Raw genomic sequence first — 11,573 nt, 5'->3', positions numbered from 1 at the left:
TGCTTTTATACTTGTATTTTTGTTCAATGGCACACCAATTGCACTCACATGCGTAACCAATTAGTTTCCTCTTTTATTTACAACTGACAACAAGTAGTTTATTGTGCTTTTAATTTTGTTGTAGGTAACCCTAAGTAAAAAAAATGGATTCTTGATTTTACGCAGACATACGCACTCAATTGCTATATTGTTCGATTAGATACGAACATAAAAAAATTGTGTATAAAGACCCCGTGCATAGCACGGGTCATAATCCTAGTTTATTTTATAGATCAAAATGCAACTTTGTTCCAATGGTAAACTGAAATCAAAACTAACTATTAAATTATATTCCCATGAAATATTTTCACACATAAAAAGTGATATGAATCACTCTTCAACTATATCCTCCTTTTAACTTTAAAACTGATACATTCACACTTATTTTTTTATCCACTTCAATTTCACTTAAATTTATTTATCTCTTTTTTTCTTATCATATTACCTATTACATCTTATCTCTTTTATTTTATTTATTTTATACCCATCTCTCCCATTTTTTTACCTCTTCTTCACTCGATGGGAAGTGTGAAGGAAAATACTAATCTTAATTTTGTCCTGCTTTCTATAGCATACACTGACACAAGATCGACAACATCGACTATCAAATATTGAAATATCCTTACTATATGCAAAGGGCAATCTCTGAAGGCCGACAAAAGTCATGACCGACTTATTTTTAGATTCTTGTTTTTAATAAGAAAGGTTCTTGATTAACATGTTACGTGTAAAGTCCTTACATTTACACTAGTAGTACTTCCCCAAGAAATTAATTCTGAAATTTGTATATTTGTGGGCTTTCTGTCTTACTATTGTATTATAAGAGTTTTGATTCATTTATATATGATTCTCTTTTTCATTTTATTTTTATGTTCTTTTCTGCATATTTCCCACTTCTGTTAACTTTTATCATATCACCTAGTATCTCTTTTATTTCATTTTCTTTTTATCTTGTATATCAAGATGGAAGTGTGCTTTATATGATAAAAAAACTTAACTTTACACAAATGGGTTCGTGTTTCATTCACACTTAAATTCAAACTCTTTACAAAAAGGTGAGAAATATGATGTATTTATCATATAAAAACGAGAAATAACTAAAAATTGGACGGAAGAAAATATGGTGTGAATAAAATCACTTTCTTAGATAAAAACAATAGTATTTAAAATAGCAATTATGAGACACAAAACAATACCGGCATTAATTCTACGTAGACTAATTTTTTCTTTTCATCTCTTACTTATTATTGCATCACATCATATATCACATCTACTATAGTTTTCTTCTTGTATTCCTTTTTCATTCTAGAGCATTTACTCATTACAACAGTATGCATAAAGAAAGTGAAGCACACAAATGCGGATTATGGACATGGTTAGAGGCCCACGGAGATCCCAGACCTAAAACTCAAGATGATCATGTTTTTCACATGAAACCGTAAAGTAACAACTGTATAAACCGTTCTATTTGAGTTGTTTAAATTACCCTATACAATATTTGAACTAAATCATTTTGGTTCTAAATAGACCAATGATATTTAAGATTTTTTTTTGAAACCGATATTTAAGATAAAAATTAACTAAAAATTGTATACTTTGTCACTTAACTCATATCATTAATTCGCTTAAATCTAATGTTATTTAACTCAAATTTTATCTACAATTTCAACTTATAAACCTTTGACATGTCTTTTTTCTAATTTAATACCTTTTTTAAACGTAATTTAATACTCCCTCCGTTCCTAATTATAAGACCTAGTTTTAAAATTTTCATGTTCCTAAATATAAGACCTCTTACAATAATCTAGTAAAAGGTTTTGTATTCTTCCATATTTACCCCCCACATTAATTGTATGTTTTCAATTTCAAAGTTACCACCTACCACTAATTACTGCTAATTCAACTAATTATGACTTTTGATATAAATGCAATGATTATTAGTGAGAGAAAATGACAAAGGGTAAATAGGGTAGAATGTATGCATTTTTAAAAAACCAATATACTAATTAGTTACATTAAGTACTTTCTTAATAAGCGCAATTTTTTGGAATATATCTTATATTTAGGAACGGAGGGAGTACTACTTACTCTGATATTCCGGAAATAATGGTACCATAGAACCTTAAGTAAATATATTCCAAACATTTATTACGTGATATCTCTCTCAATCTAAGATTTTGTACAGGCATTATTAAATATTTTTCTCTACAAACACAGATGTGGCCAATGAACATGATTATGTTCATCCTATGTTCCGTGGTATCATAGAACTTTTCACTTTTGTTGTATCTCTCCATTTATTGAACTACTCTCCCAGCTTCTCAAGAATTTCACATAACCTTGCTCTGAAAAATGGGGTTAAGGCCACTCTTCATTGCCTTCTTCCTATCTTGTACTCTGTGTGTGAACAGTGTTGAGCTGAAAAACTCACCCCCGTGTGCATTTCCAGCAATCTACAACTTTGGAGACTCCAACTCTGACACTGGAGGCATCTCAGCTGCATTTGAGCCAATTCCACCGCCATATGGTGAGAGCTTTCCACAGAAACCTTCTGCAAGAGACTGTGATGGTCGTCTCATTGTAGATTTCATAGGTATTCTTCTTCTCTTGTTCTTAGCTTTTTCTTTATTGTTTCAATAATTGAAATGAAAAAGTTCATTTTTTGATTTCTGGGTAAGAATGAAAAAGCACTTAATTTTTTAACTGTAAATTTGTTGCAGCTGAGAAGCTAAACTTGCCATACTTGAGTGCTTATTTGAATTCCCTTGGAACCAACTACCGACATGGGGCAAATTTTGCCACTGGAGGATCCACCATTAGGAGGCAGAATGAAACCATTTTTCAATATGGGATTAGTCCATTTTCCCTTGATATGCAGTTTGTGCAGTTTAAGCAGTTCAAGGCGCGTACCAAGCAACTTTACCAAGAAGGTAAAATGCTACTAGGAACAAACAAACAATGTTATAGTTGAGCAAGTTGGAACCTCTGTTACTAAATTAGTCATTTATTGGTTTTGTGTTGGTGTATGTTTGTTGAAAATTTTAGCGAAGACCGCGCTTGAGAGAAGCAAGCTTCCGGTGCCTGAGGAGTTCTCTAAGGCGCTCTACACGTTTGATATTGGTCAAAATGATCTCTCTGTTGGATTTAGGATGATGAACTTCGACCAAATGCGTGAATCCATGCCGGATATTGTCAACCAGTTAGCCTCTGCAGTTAAAGTAAGTAGTACTTGGTCACTTGTAGTGTTGTAATAGAGATGACTGCTTAAGAACTAGTCATTAAGTGTTTTCAGATTTGAAAAGATCGTGAAAGTCCATAATTGACTTAGGCCCTGTTTGGAAGAGATTATTTGAACTTATCTTATAACATAAACGTTTATGCAAGTGTTTGGGGGAGCTTATGTAAAGTTCTTATGTGCCCGTTTGGATGCAAACCAAATAGCATATATTGGAGCCTATTTAATGCATTTTCTTGTAGAGAAACTCCAACAAGACGAAAGGCTCTATGACCTACTTATAAGCTATGATGAGCTTAATTTCATAAGCTGCTTAGATTTGGCTTACGAATAAGTGTTTGTACCTAGTTCTAACATATTTTGAGCTTATTTCATTAAGCTTCTCAATATGGCTTACGGACAAGCGCTTATTGCTATTAAAGATTGATTAAGTTTTTTATCCATCCACCCTAACTGTAATTAGTCCGGAATCTGATGAATATACTACTTCGCAGAATATATATGAACTAGGAGGGAGGACATTCTGGATACACAACACTGCCCCCATTGGCTGCTTGCCTGTGAACCTATTTTACAAGCATAATCTACCTGCTGGCTATCTTGACCCGTATGGATGTGTGAAGGATCAAAATGTGATGGCTGTAGAATTCAACAAGCAACTTAAGGATAGAGTGGTCAAGCTGAGGACAGAACTGCCAGAAGCTGCAATTACATATGTTGATCTCTATGCTGCAAAGTATGGATTAATCAGCAATACCAAAAATGAAGGTGAGTCTACGAGGTGCCTATCATCTAAAAGCTAAGAAGCAAAATATCAAACATGAATTTAATTGCATACTTGGAAATCCTTTTACAATTGATTCCAAAGCCAGAGTCAATTCGTAAGAGAAGTTTATGTGAGTAGCTTCTGGATTTCAGAATTGATTTTGAGAAAAGAGAAGTTGATCCAAACATGTTATAAGTTTATGTTTGGAAATTTTTCTACAATTGATTTTAAAGCCTATATCATTTCTTGAGAGAAGCTTCTGTGAAACATATTTGGATGTTGGAATTGATTCCAGGAAAGAAACAAAACTGATACAAACATGTTATAACATGCCAATAGTTTCTTCCTTCAAAATCTCAGTTTATGCCTATCACTAGAAATGTGTGCTTTCTATGGAGATTGATAATTGCAAAGAAAAAGGGCCATGATTTTTTACTATAAGTAATCAATTACGGTAAATCTAATGAACTACTTTTGCTTTTCAGGATTTGTGGATCCGCTAAAAATCTGTTGTGGGTATCATGTGAATGACACTCACATATGGTGTGGGACAATAGGAACTGCAAATGGGAAAGACGTGTTTGGCAATGCTTGTGAAAAGCCTTCAATGTATGTGAGTTGGGATGGTGTTCACTATGCTGAGGCTGCTAACCATTGGGTTGCCAATCGTATACTCAATGGCTCTTTCACAGACCCGCCTACACTAATTACTCAAGCATGTTACAGGCATTGAAGGCATGAATTGAAAGCCAAATAAGAAAAATCCAGTAATGCATCATGTTTATTCCACTACTAGATGAAAACCAGAAACTTGGAGCTCCTTCAATGTTTTAAATTAGAAACATTCTGGAGATTGGTAATTCACCGGCTTATTGATGGTTTCTATTATGTGCTTTGCAATAAATAATTTGATTGAAACTGCTTGTCACACGTTCCTTAGCTTCTCTTTCTTAAGTGCATGTTTGGATCCACGATATTTTTTCAAGTTATTTACTGTTTCAAAAAATTCCCTGGGATTTTATTTCACAATAAAAATTGTAAATAACTTTTTTCCTCCTGAAACAGTCTCATGATTGGATCAGTTAAATTTCAAAAAAAAATGATTGAATCAGTTATGATGTCAACCCGTATAGAGTATAGACCCTTATTAAACCGGTCTAAAACCCGGTTGAACCAGATTGACTAAAGCCACTGCATCGCGCTCCTTATATAGACACGGATATGTAGCTTCTAGAAGCAGCTTTACATACAGTAGCTTTACTAACTAACCCTTAACATAGCTATTAATATATGGCAAAGCTTCTCATTAACGATGAAACGGGGGTTGGTGTATGGAAAATGATGACGTTTGCCCTGTTGTATGGATGCCCCAGAAATTGAAACACCATATGTCTTGAGAGATTATGAGGTAGTCATATGGAAAGATCATAACTCATTTGAGTGGTGTTTCTTTCTCTCTTATTTCTTCTATGTAATCTTAGGTACTTGCAAGAGAGAGAGGTAAAAGCTTTTTAAATGTTATGCCTAATTTTTCAAATAATGGAACTTGCAGACAGGCAACCATACTAGTTCTTAGAAAAAAAAAACTTGGACATTTATCATTCCCAAAGAACATAAAATTAAACTGCAATGTCATTCACACGTCCATAAAATTACACTACAATGTTATTGTAAGGAACCATAATAACACATGGATAATATTACACAACAGGCACTGCAATAGGTTAGTTTCTACTTTATACAACAACTACAAATAGCTTAAACTTATTGGCGATGTCCTTCTGGCAGAGGAACCACTTTGTGGAAGGGCACTGTCCTTTGAGGTAAGGATCCATCTTCTTCATCATCATCAAATTCCAACACATAACTGTTCCAATCAGCTCAAAAAGTAAGCAATCATAACAAGTAATAAAAAAAAATGTGCATTCAGATCATAATAGATATACTTACTCATCTGTCTTCCTCTGCACAATTGTGAAATGGAGAATAGCCCAGAACATGTACAAGAGTACTATTGGTTAGTATCATGTCAGTCAACAAAGTTATAATTATAACTAACCAGGATTATATATTATAGAGTAATGAAGTCAGGGAAAATCAGGTGATCCCACTCTATTAAGGAAAGGAGAGAATGATTACCCTGCGAGGGCAATGGACAACTGTTGCTTTATAAAGTGCGGTAGTTCCTGGATAGACTGCCAATACATGTTTTCCAGGAAGGAAATCTGGGGCGCTCGAAGGATCGTTACTCTTGGGGAAAGGAATGATATTTGCCATGGGAAGCTTGTACTGTCTGAATGCAGCAGAAAAACCATAAATAAATAATAATGAACAACCCATTCAAATACAGCAACAATAGTTCACATTCCCTACTAAGAAAATGAAGATGTAAACTATCAGATTCATGTAGAGTGGAGTAAATCAAGGAATGTTTCGGGCAAGGTAGTCAAAATCGGGATATTTAAATGGAAAGGGAGGCGAAACTCATAAAATCGTAAACCTGATCCTTAGATAGCATATGTACATGTGCGTTTAAATTAATATGTATGTGTGAGTGTGTGCATATAAAAGTAGCATAAACAGGAAAAAAACTATAAATCACTAGAAACCTAAATAAACTTATACGCATTCATATTCCATAAGAATGTCATGCAAAAGCCAAAAAAGTATTGAAAATCCTAACTCCAAGCAAGACTTATAGCTCACAAGCTGAAAAGGTGCAGTAGAACACAACCAATAACTCCTGAGTTGGAAAGATGTTGCAGAGCAGAACTAATGCTAATCTTAAAGGCACCAAGGGAAAACAGAATTAATAAATTCCAAGCATAAAAGACGTTGCAGAACAAGTTACGGACAGAGGAAATGCAGGGAAGCAGACATTGTCAGAGAAGAACACGTCGCTGAAGGAGAATAAGCACCGTGGAAGGGAGCACCCAGCCGGTTGAAACATTTATGATCACAAAACAGAAATGGGTTGAGATTTAGGGCTAACCGCTTCAAATCCAGGCTTAAGAAATTGTGAAATTGCAATTTTCATGATCAAAATCACGATTGAGGAATGATCAAGTAAAAAAGCGACTTTGGTCATGATTTTAATCGACCAGGGTTGCACAAATCATACATCGTGCGATTATGCGATTAAAATCATGATTTTGGCAACCATGGCTTTAGATATAAACTGTGATAGAAAAGTGTTGCTCATACTTAAGAGAAAACTTTACTGCACAACTATAAGACATTCAATACTGCATGGATTTGAGTGCTAGGGAGTAAAGGGCCAACAAGCTAGTATGATCAATGCTGTAAAAATGAGAATGTTATCATAGATGAGTGGAGATACAAAATGTGATACAGGATTAGGAATGGATCTATCAGAGAAGTTAAGGGAGTATCTATTATGGAAATGATGGTAAAGACTTACCTTAAATTGTTCGAGCAAACATGGAAAAGGCTTGCAGAAGCACCAATAAATGGGTAGAATAGGCAATAGCAAAGACAGTTCAACAGTAAGAGATAGAAGGACACCAAGGAAACTTATGGACCAAACTATTAAGAACTTGGATCTAAATGGTCTATCTTTAGACATGATATATGATACATTAGGGCATTCTTTGATCCATGTAGTTCACTCCAAGTAATGGAAAAAGGCTTCGATTGTTATTGTGAAAATAAATTCCCATGTAAGTTTTAAGCAGCAACTCAAGCATGGTACAATGTTAGAATTATGATGTAAAAACATGCATGTATATTCACCCAGCAGCTTAAACGTTTGGGATGGTTGGTAGGTTCATGCCATGATATTGGAGCCTCTCTGACCAAGATGTCTAGAGTTAGATCCTTGCCACCCCCACACTCTTCAAACAAAAGTTGAATTTCAACTAAAGGTAGGTGAGCCAGTATATTGTCAATGCTTCAATTTCAAAGGGCTCTTACGTGATGCAACATCATAGAAATATAATATAAAAACCATTTATGTGTCTACCTAAGAGCTTAAACTTTTGAGATGGTTGGTCATAAACATACACATAAGCATTCACAATTAAACAAAATATATTTCCAAATAAGTTACCTTTGGCCACTGCTCTCTTCATCATCACCAGGCTCCTCATCTAGTACTTCAAATCTGTAAAATCGTTTCACAAAAATAATTACTAAAATAATGAAAAAGGATAATCATAAAAAGATGAAAGTCAAAATGAGCAACAGTAACTTATACCATGTAAACATCTCAGCTATTGAAACAGCTTAAGGATGGCCAAATGACAAACTCAATAAGTTAGATTTTGACAAACAAACTCATCCCAAAAAAAGGAGCTTATGATTAGCCTAACTAAAGCGATGCGCTGGCTAAATTTTTCCATCCATCATGATCTGAATTTTAGTAAACTTATATCTAATCAATACTTGACTTACTGTACTTTTCTGTGAGAAAAATAACTTCATAATACTTAAAAATGTAATCACTTAAAAATAAAAAAATAAAAAAGAAGAAACTCAAACAGTAATCAAAATGTAAAGCACTAATAGATCATGGATTGAGTAGATGAGCCTTTAGGTTAACAAGAAGACCCTCGGGCATTATATAGTTGATCCTGAATTACAAATATAAAATAAAGCTACCAATGTATCTTTACCTAATAGCTTAAACTTTTGATATAATTGGTTTATCGCATCGACCAAAGCTTCTATGACCAAATAACCTTAAGTTCAAATTTTCCCACACCACCATTCTACTTATAAAAAAAATAAAAATGAATTTCATCATTACATAGTTGGGTGTGCACATTATTCATACTTCAAGCCCAATAGGTTCTCACGTGAGGGGCGTGTTAGAAATAGAATACTGTTCATGTGTCTTCATCTGAGAACTTGAGTTTTTCGGATAGTTGGTACTTGGTACATGCTAGTAGAGGATAGCCCACTTTGCCCCAAATTGAAAACAAGTTAGCAAAAGAAAGTGGCACTCTATTCTAAGGCAATTACAAAAGTCCCCTTGCAGATAATTGAGGAGAGGAACATACATTTCTTTCCCATAAACAATGTGTTAGTGTAACAAGCGCTAACCCAAAGGAGGAGATTAAATGCCCAAAAACAATATTACTAAAATAACTGTAAAATATTCCATTGAAAGATTGAAAAATACAGAAATGTATACTTACTCCTTCGACTCTTTGTCAAAATGAATCACTTTTACAACAAACCATTCATCCTTATCAGCATTACGTGGTGTCACCCTAGCTGCTACCTGAGGAAGGAGAAGCAAGAACATTAACCAAATGAAATAGGACTAAAGATGCTTCATTGTAAGAAATGATTTCCCAAGAAAGTGAAGAAATAATAGGAAGAAAGAGAAAATACTGAGAGGCAACAACTATGTCTGTGACAAAGCTAGTATGATTGACACGGAGAACCTTCGAAAGGTTCCTATAAATCTAACATCTAAAAGCTAAACTATAACTTATAATTAACTTCAAAACAGCTCATTTAGTTAACAGAATCTCTAACAGCTGTAAGCTTTAACCAAACTAACAGAAACAGTTTAACCCAAACGAGCTAAACAGAAGCAATATACTGCCCAAAGCACAGCGTACTATAACAAAGAAAAATTAACTTTATCAATAAAAAGAAAAAGAGCAATCAATATATGTTCACTGATTTATATTGATCAAACTTCAAAGCAAATTCATACCTGTTCACCCTTAAGACTGGCACAAGCCTCAAGTTGGTTTCGCATACTAGGATTTAACCTTGTAATGTCTGAATCAGCCTTTACTCGCTTTCTTTTCTGCTCACTGCCTTCTGTATCACAAGTACTGTCAATTAGACAAGGCACATGAAAATGAAACTAGCAAGACTCAATAATCAAATATGTTCTTTGAAGCAATTATATTTCACGTGAAAAACATTTATAGGTCACAACTTGGAAACAAACCTAATCTTCTTCGCTGCTGCCCTTGTGCTCCCGGAGGATGCAGGGCATCAAGTTGGCTTATCAGTTTGTTGGAAATGCTGCAACCAAATTTAAGATTATGTAAGAGTAGCTTACTCTAATGTTAAGAAACTGTGTGTTGATGATTCGAAACAGTGTAAAAGAAAATAAAATGCTTCAGAGCTACAGAACAAACATACTTTGCTTCATTGTCAGAAAGATCTTTTGCTTGAGTGTACAACATTTTAAGCCTAGATAATGAGGTATCTCCAGGCTTCTCAACCACTTCAGGAGCTACATTGAAGCAACAAGAAACTATCAACAACCAACTACATACACATATGTAGAGAATAAAATAATCATAAACCAAATATCAGATCCTGTTTCCAAAACAGAATTTTAAATTGCGGTTGCGGTCGTCATTGCAATTGCGAAATTGCAAACAAATGTGAGTTAATGCGGGGACTCGAAAACCCTTTACATTGCGGCCGCAATTGCAGTTGCGGAAAATAAGGAAACAAGTAGAGTAATTTCATTCTCAACAAACAAGCACTGGCTTTGACATTAGCATGATGATGAATGTGGACAAAAGAGTAAAAAAGGGAAATTAATTAAAGCATGAATGAAAAAAAAAAAAAAAAAAAAAAAAAAAACTCACTGGCTTGAAGCTTTTTGTGAAGCTTGTTGATTTCCGACAAGATATCCTCCTGATCTTTCCTTAACCGATCGAGCTCCTTCGAGTTTTCCAAGATTGCGCCAATCTCCGGCGTCGTCGACATCGATTTCGTCGAAAAAATTCAAATAAATACACAGAAAAAAATTAAAAAAACCAGAGTTCCGTAGAATTCAACTCTCGCTTCACCTTCAACAGCTCGGAATCGAAAATTGAAAATTGAAAATCGAAAACTGAAACACCGAATGAATTTTCCGTTTTTGAATTTTCTTTTTTACGAAAAAGGGGAAATTTTGTCTTCGTTTCATTCAACTTTATTCATGCCGGTAACTGGTTCAACTGGAAACATGTCCAGTCATAATTAGTTAAAGGTAAGTTATTATACATTTATCATGTTTTTTAAATTGAAATGTTGATTTTTTAATCAATATTTTACTTTATATTCTAAAGTGCTCATTTTAAAAAAGTCAAATTTATTAAATTAGTTTATTATAATATTGATTGGTATAAATAAAATAATTTTTTAATAGAAGACTCATTAAAGGTCTATATTAAAATAATCTAAGGCTATTTTCCGATGAATAAAAAAAAAATATACTAAGGTTATGTTTGGCACGCCTAACTGATAAGGTAGTTGAAAGCTGAAAAGCTAATTGAAAGCTGAAAAGCTACGTAATTAGAACAAAAATGTCTGGCAAAACTAGTTGTTTTGTTTTTTTGAAATGGTAAAACTAGTTGTTGAACAAGCTGAAATCTAAAATGACATAAAAGGACATACTTGTATAATTTTTTTTATATTTAACATTACTTTATTTTACATTTTTTTTAGAAAACCAAAATGATTATATTAATGAGAAACAGAGAGGGAAAAGCCCAAACCTTGAGTCAAATACAAACCAAAAGAGCAACAAAACAAGAAAAACCAAAGAAA

At 33.8% G+C, this 11,573-nt stretch overlaps 2 protein-coding genes across 3 annotated transcripts; one reads left to right on the top strand and one right to left on the bottom strand.

Moving 5' to 3' along the window:
• Nucleotides 1–2,245: 2,245 nt before the first annotated feature.
• Nucleotides 2,246–4,968, top strand: LOC130729591 (GDSL esterase/lipase At5g14450). Its single transcript, XM_057581395.1, has 5 exons — nucleotides 2,246–2,632; nucleotides 2,760–2,969; nucleotides 3,085–3,257; nucleotides 3,769–4,042; nucleotides 4,526–4,968. Exons 1-5 carry the CDS (start codon nucleotides 2,392–2,394, stop codon nucleotides 4,771–4,773), a joined length of 1,146 nt encoding a protein of 381 aa, XP_057437378.1. The 5' UTR covers nucleotides 2,246–2,391; the 3' UTR covers nucleotides 4,774–4,968.
• A 686-nt stretch (nucleotides 4,969–5,654) lies between these two features.
• On the bottom strand, nucleotides 5,655–10,991 carry LOC130729590 (SAGA-associated factor 29 homolog A-like). Of its 2 annotated transcripts, none has more exons than XM_057581393.1 (9): nucleotides 10,628–10,991; nucleotides 10,170–10,263; nucleotides 9,973–10,049; nucleotides 9,730–9,839; nucleotides 9,200–9,285; nucleotides 8,110–8,163; nucleotides 6,180–6,333; nucleotides 5,991–6,004; nucleotides 5,655–5,907 (listed from the first exon to the last, which is right to left on the bottom strand). In XM_057581393.1, the coding sequence occupies exons 1-9, from the start codon at nucleotides 10,746–10,748 to the stop codon at nucleotides 5,805–5,807; spliced, it is 813 nt and encodes a 270-aa protein (XP_057437376.1). In that variant the 5' UTR covers nucleotides 10,749–10,991; the 3' UTR covers nucleotides 5,655–5,804. The 2 variants fall into 2 exon arrangements, with proteins under 2 accessions (XP_057437376.1, XP_057437377.1); XM_057581394.1 differs by having other exon boundaries at nucleotides 9,730–9,836.
• Nucleotides 10,992–11,573: the final 582 nt, after the last annotated feature.

This window comes from Lotus japonicus, chromosome 1, assembly GCF_012489685.1.
Source record: "Lotus japonicus ecotype B-129 chromosome 1, LjGifu_v1.2".
NCBI lineage: Eukaryota > Viridiplantae > Streptophyta > Magnoliopsida > Fabales > Fabaceae > Lotus > Lotus japonicus.
This window is presented reverse-complemented; position numbering and strand designations above follow the sequence as displayed.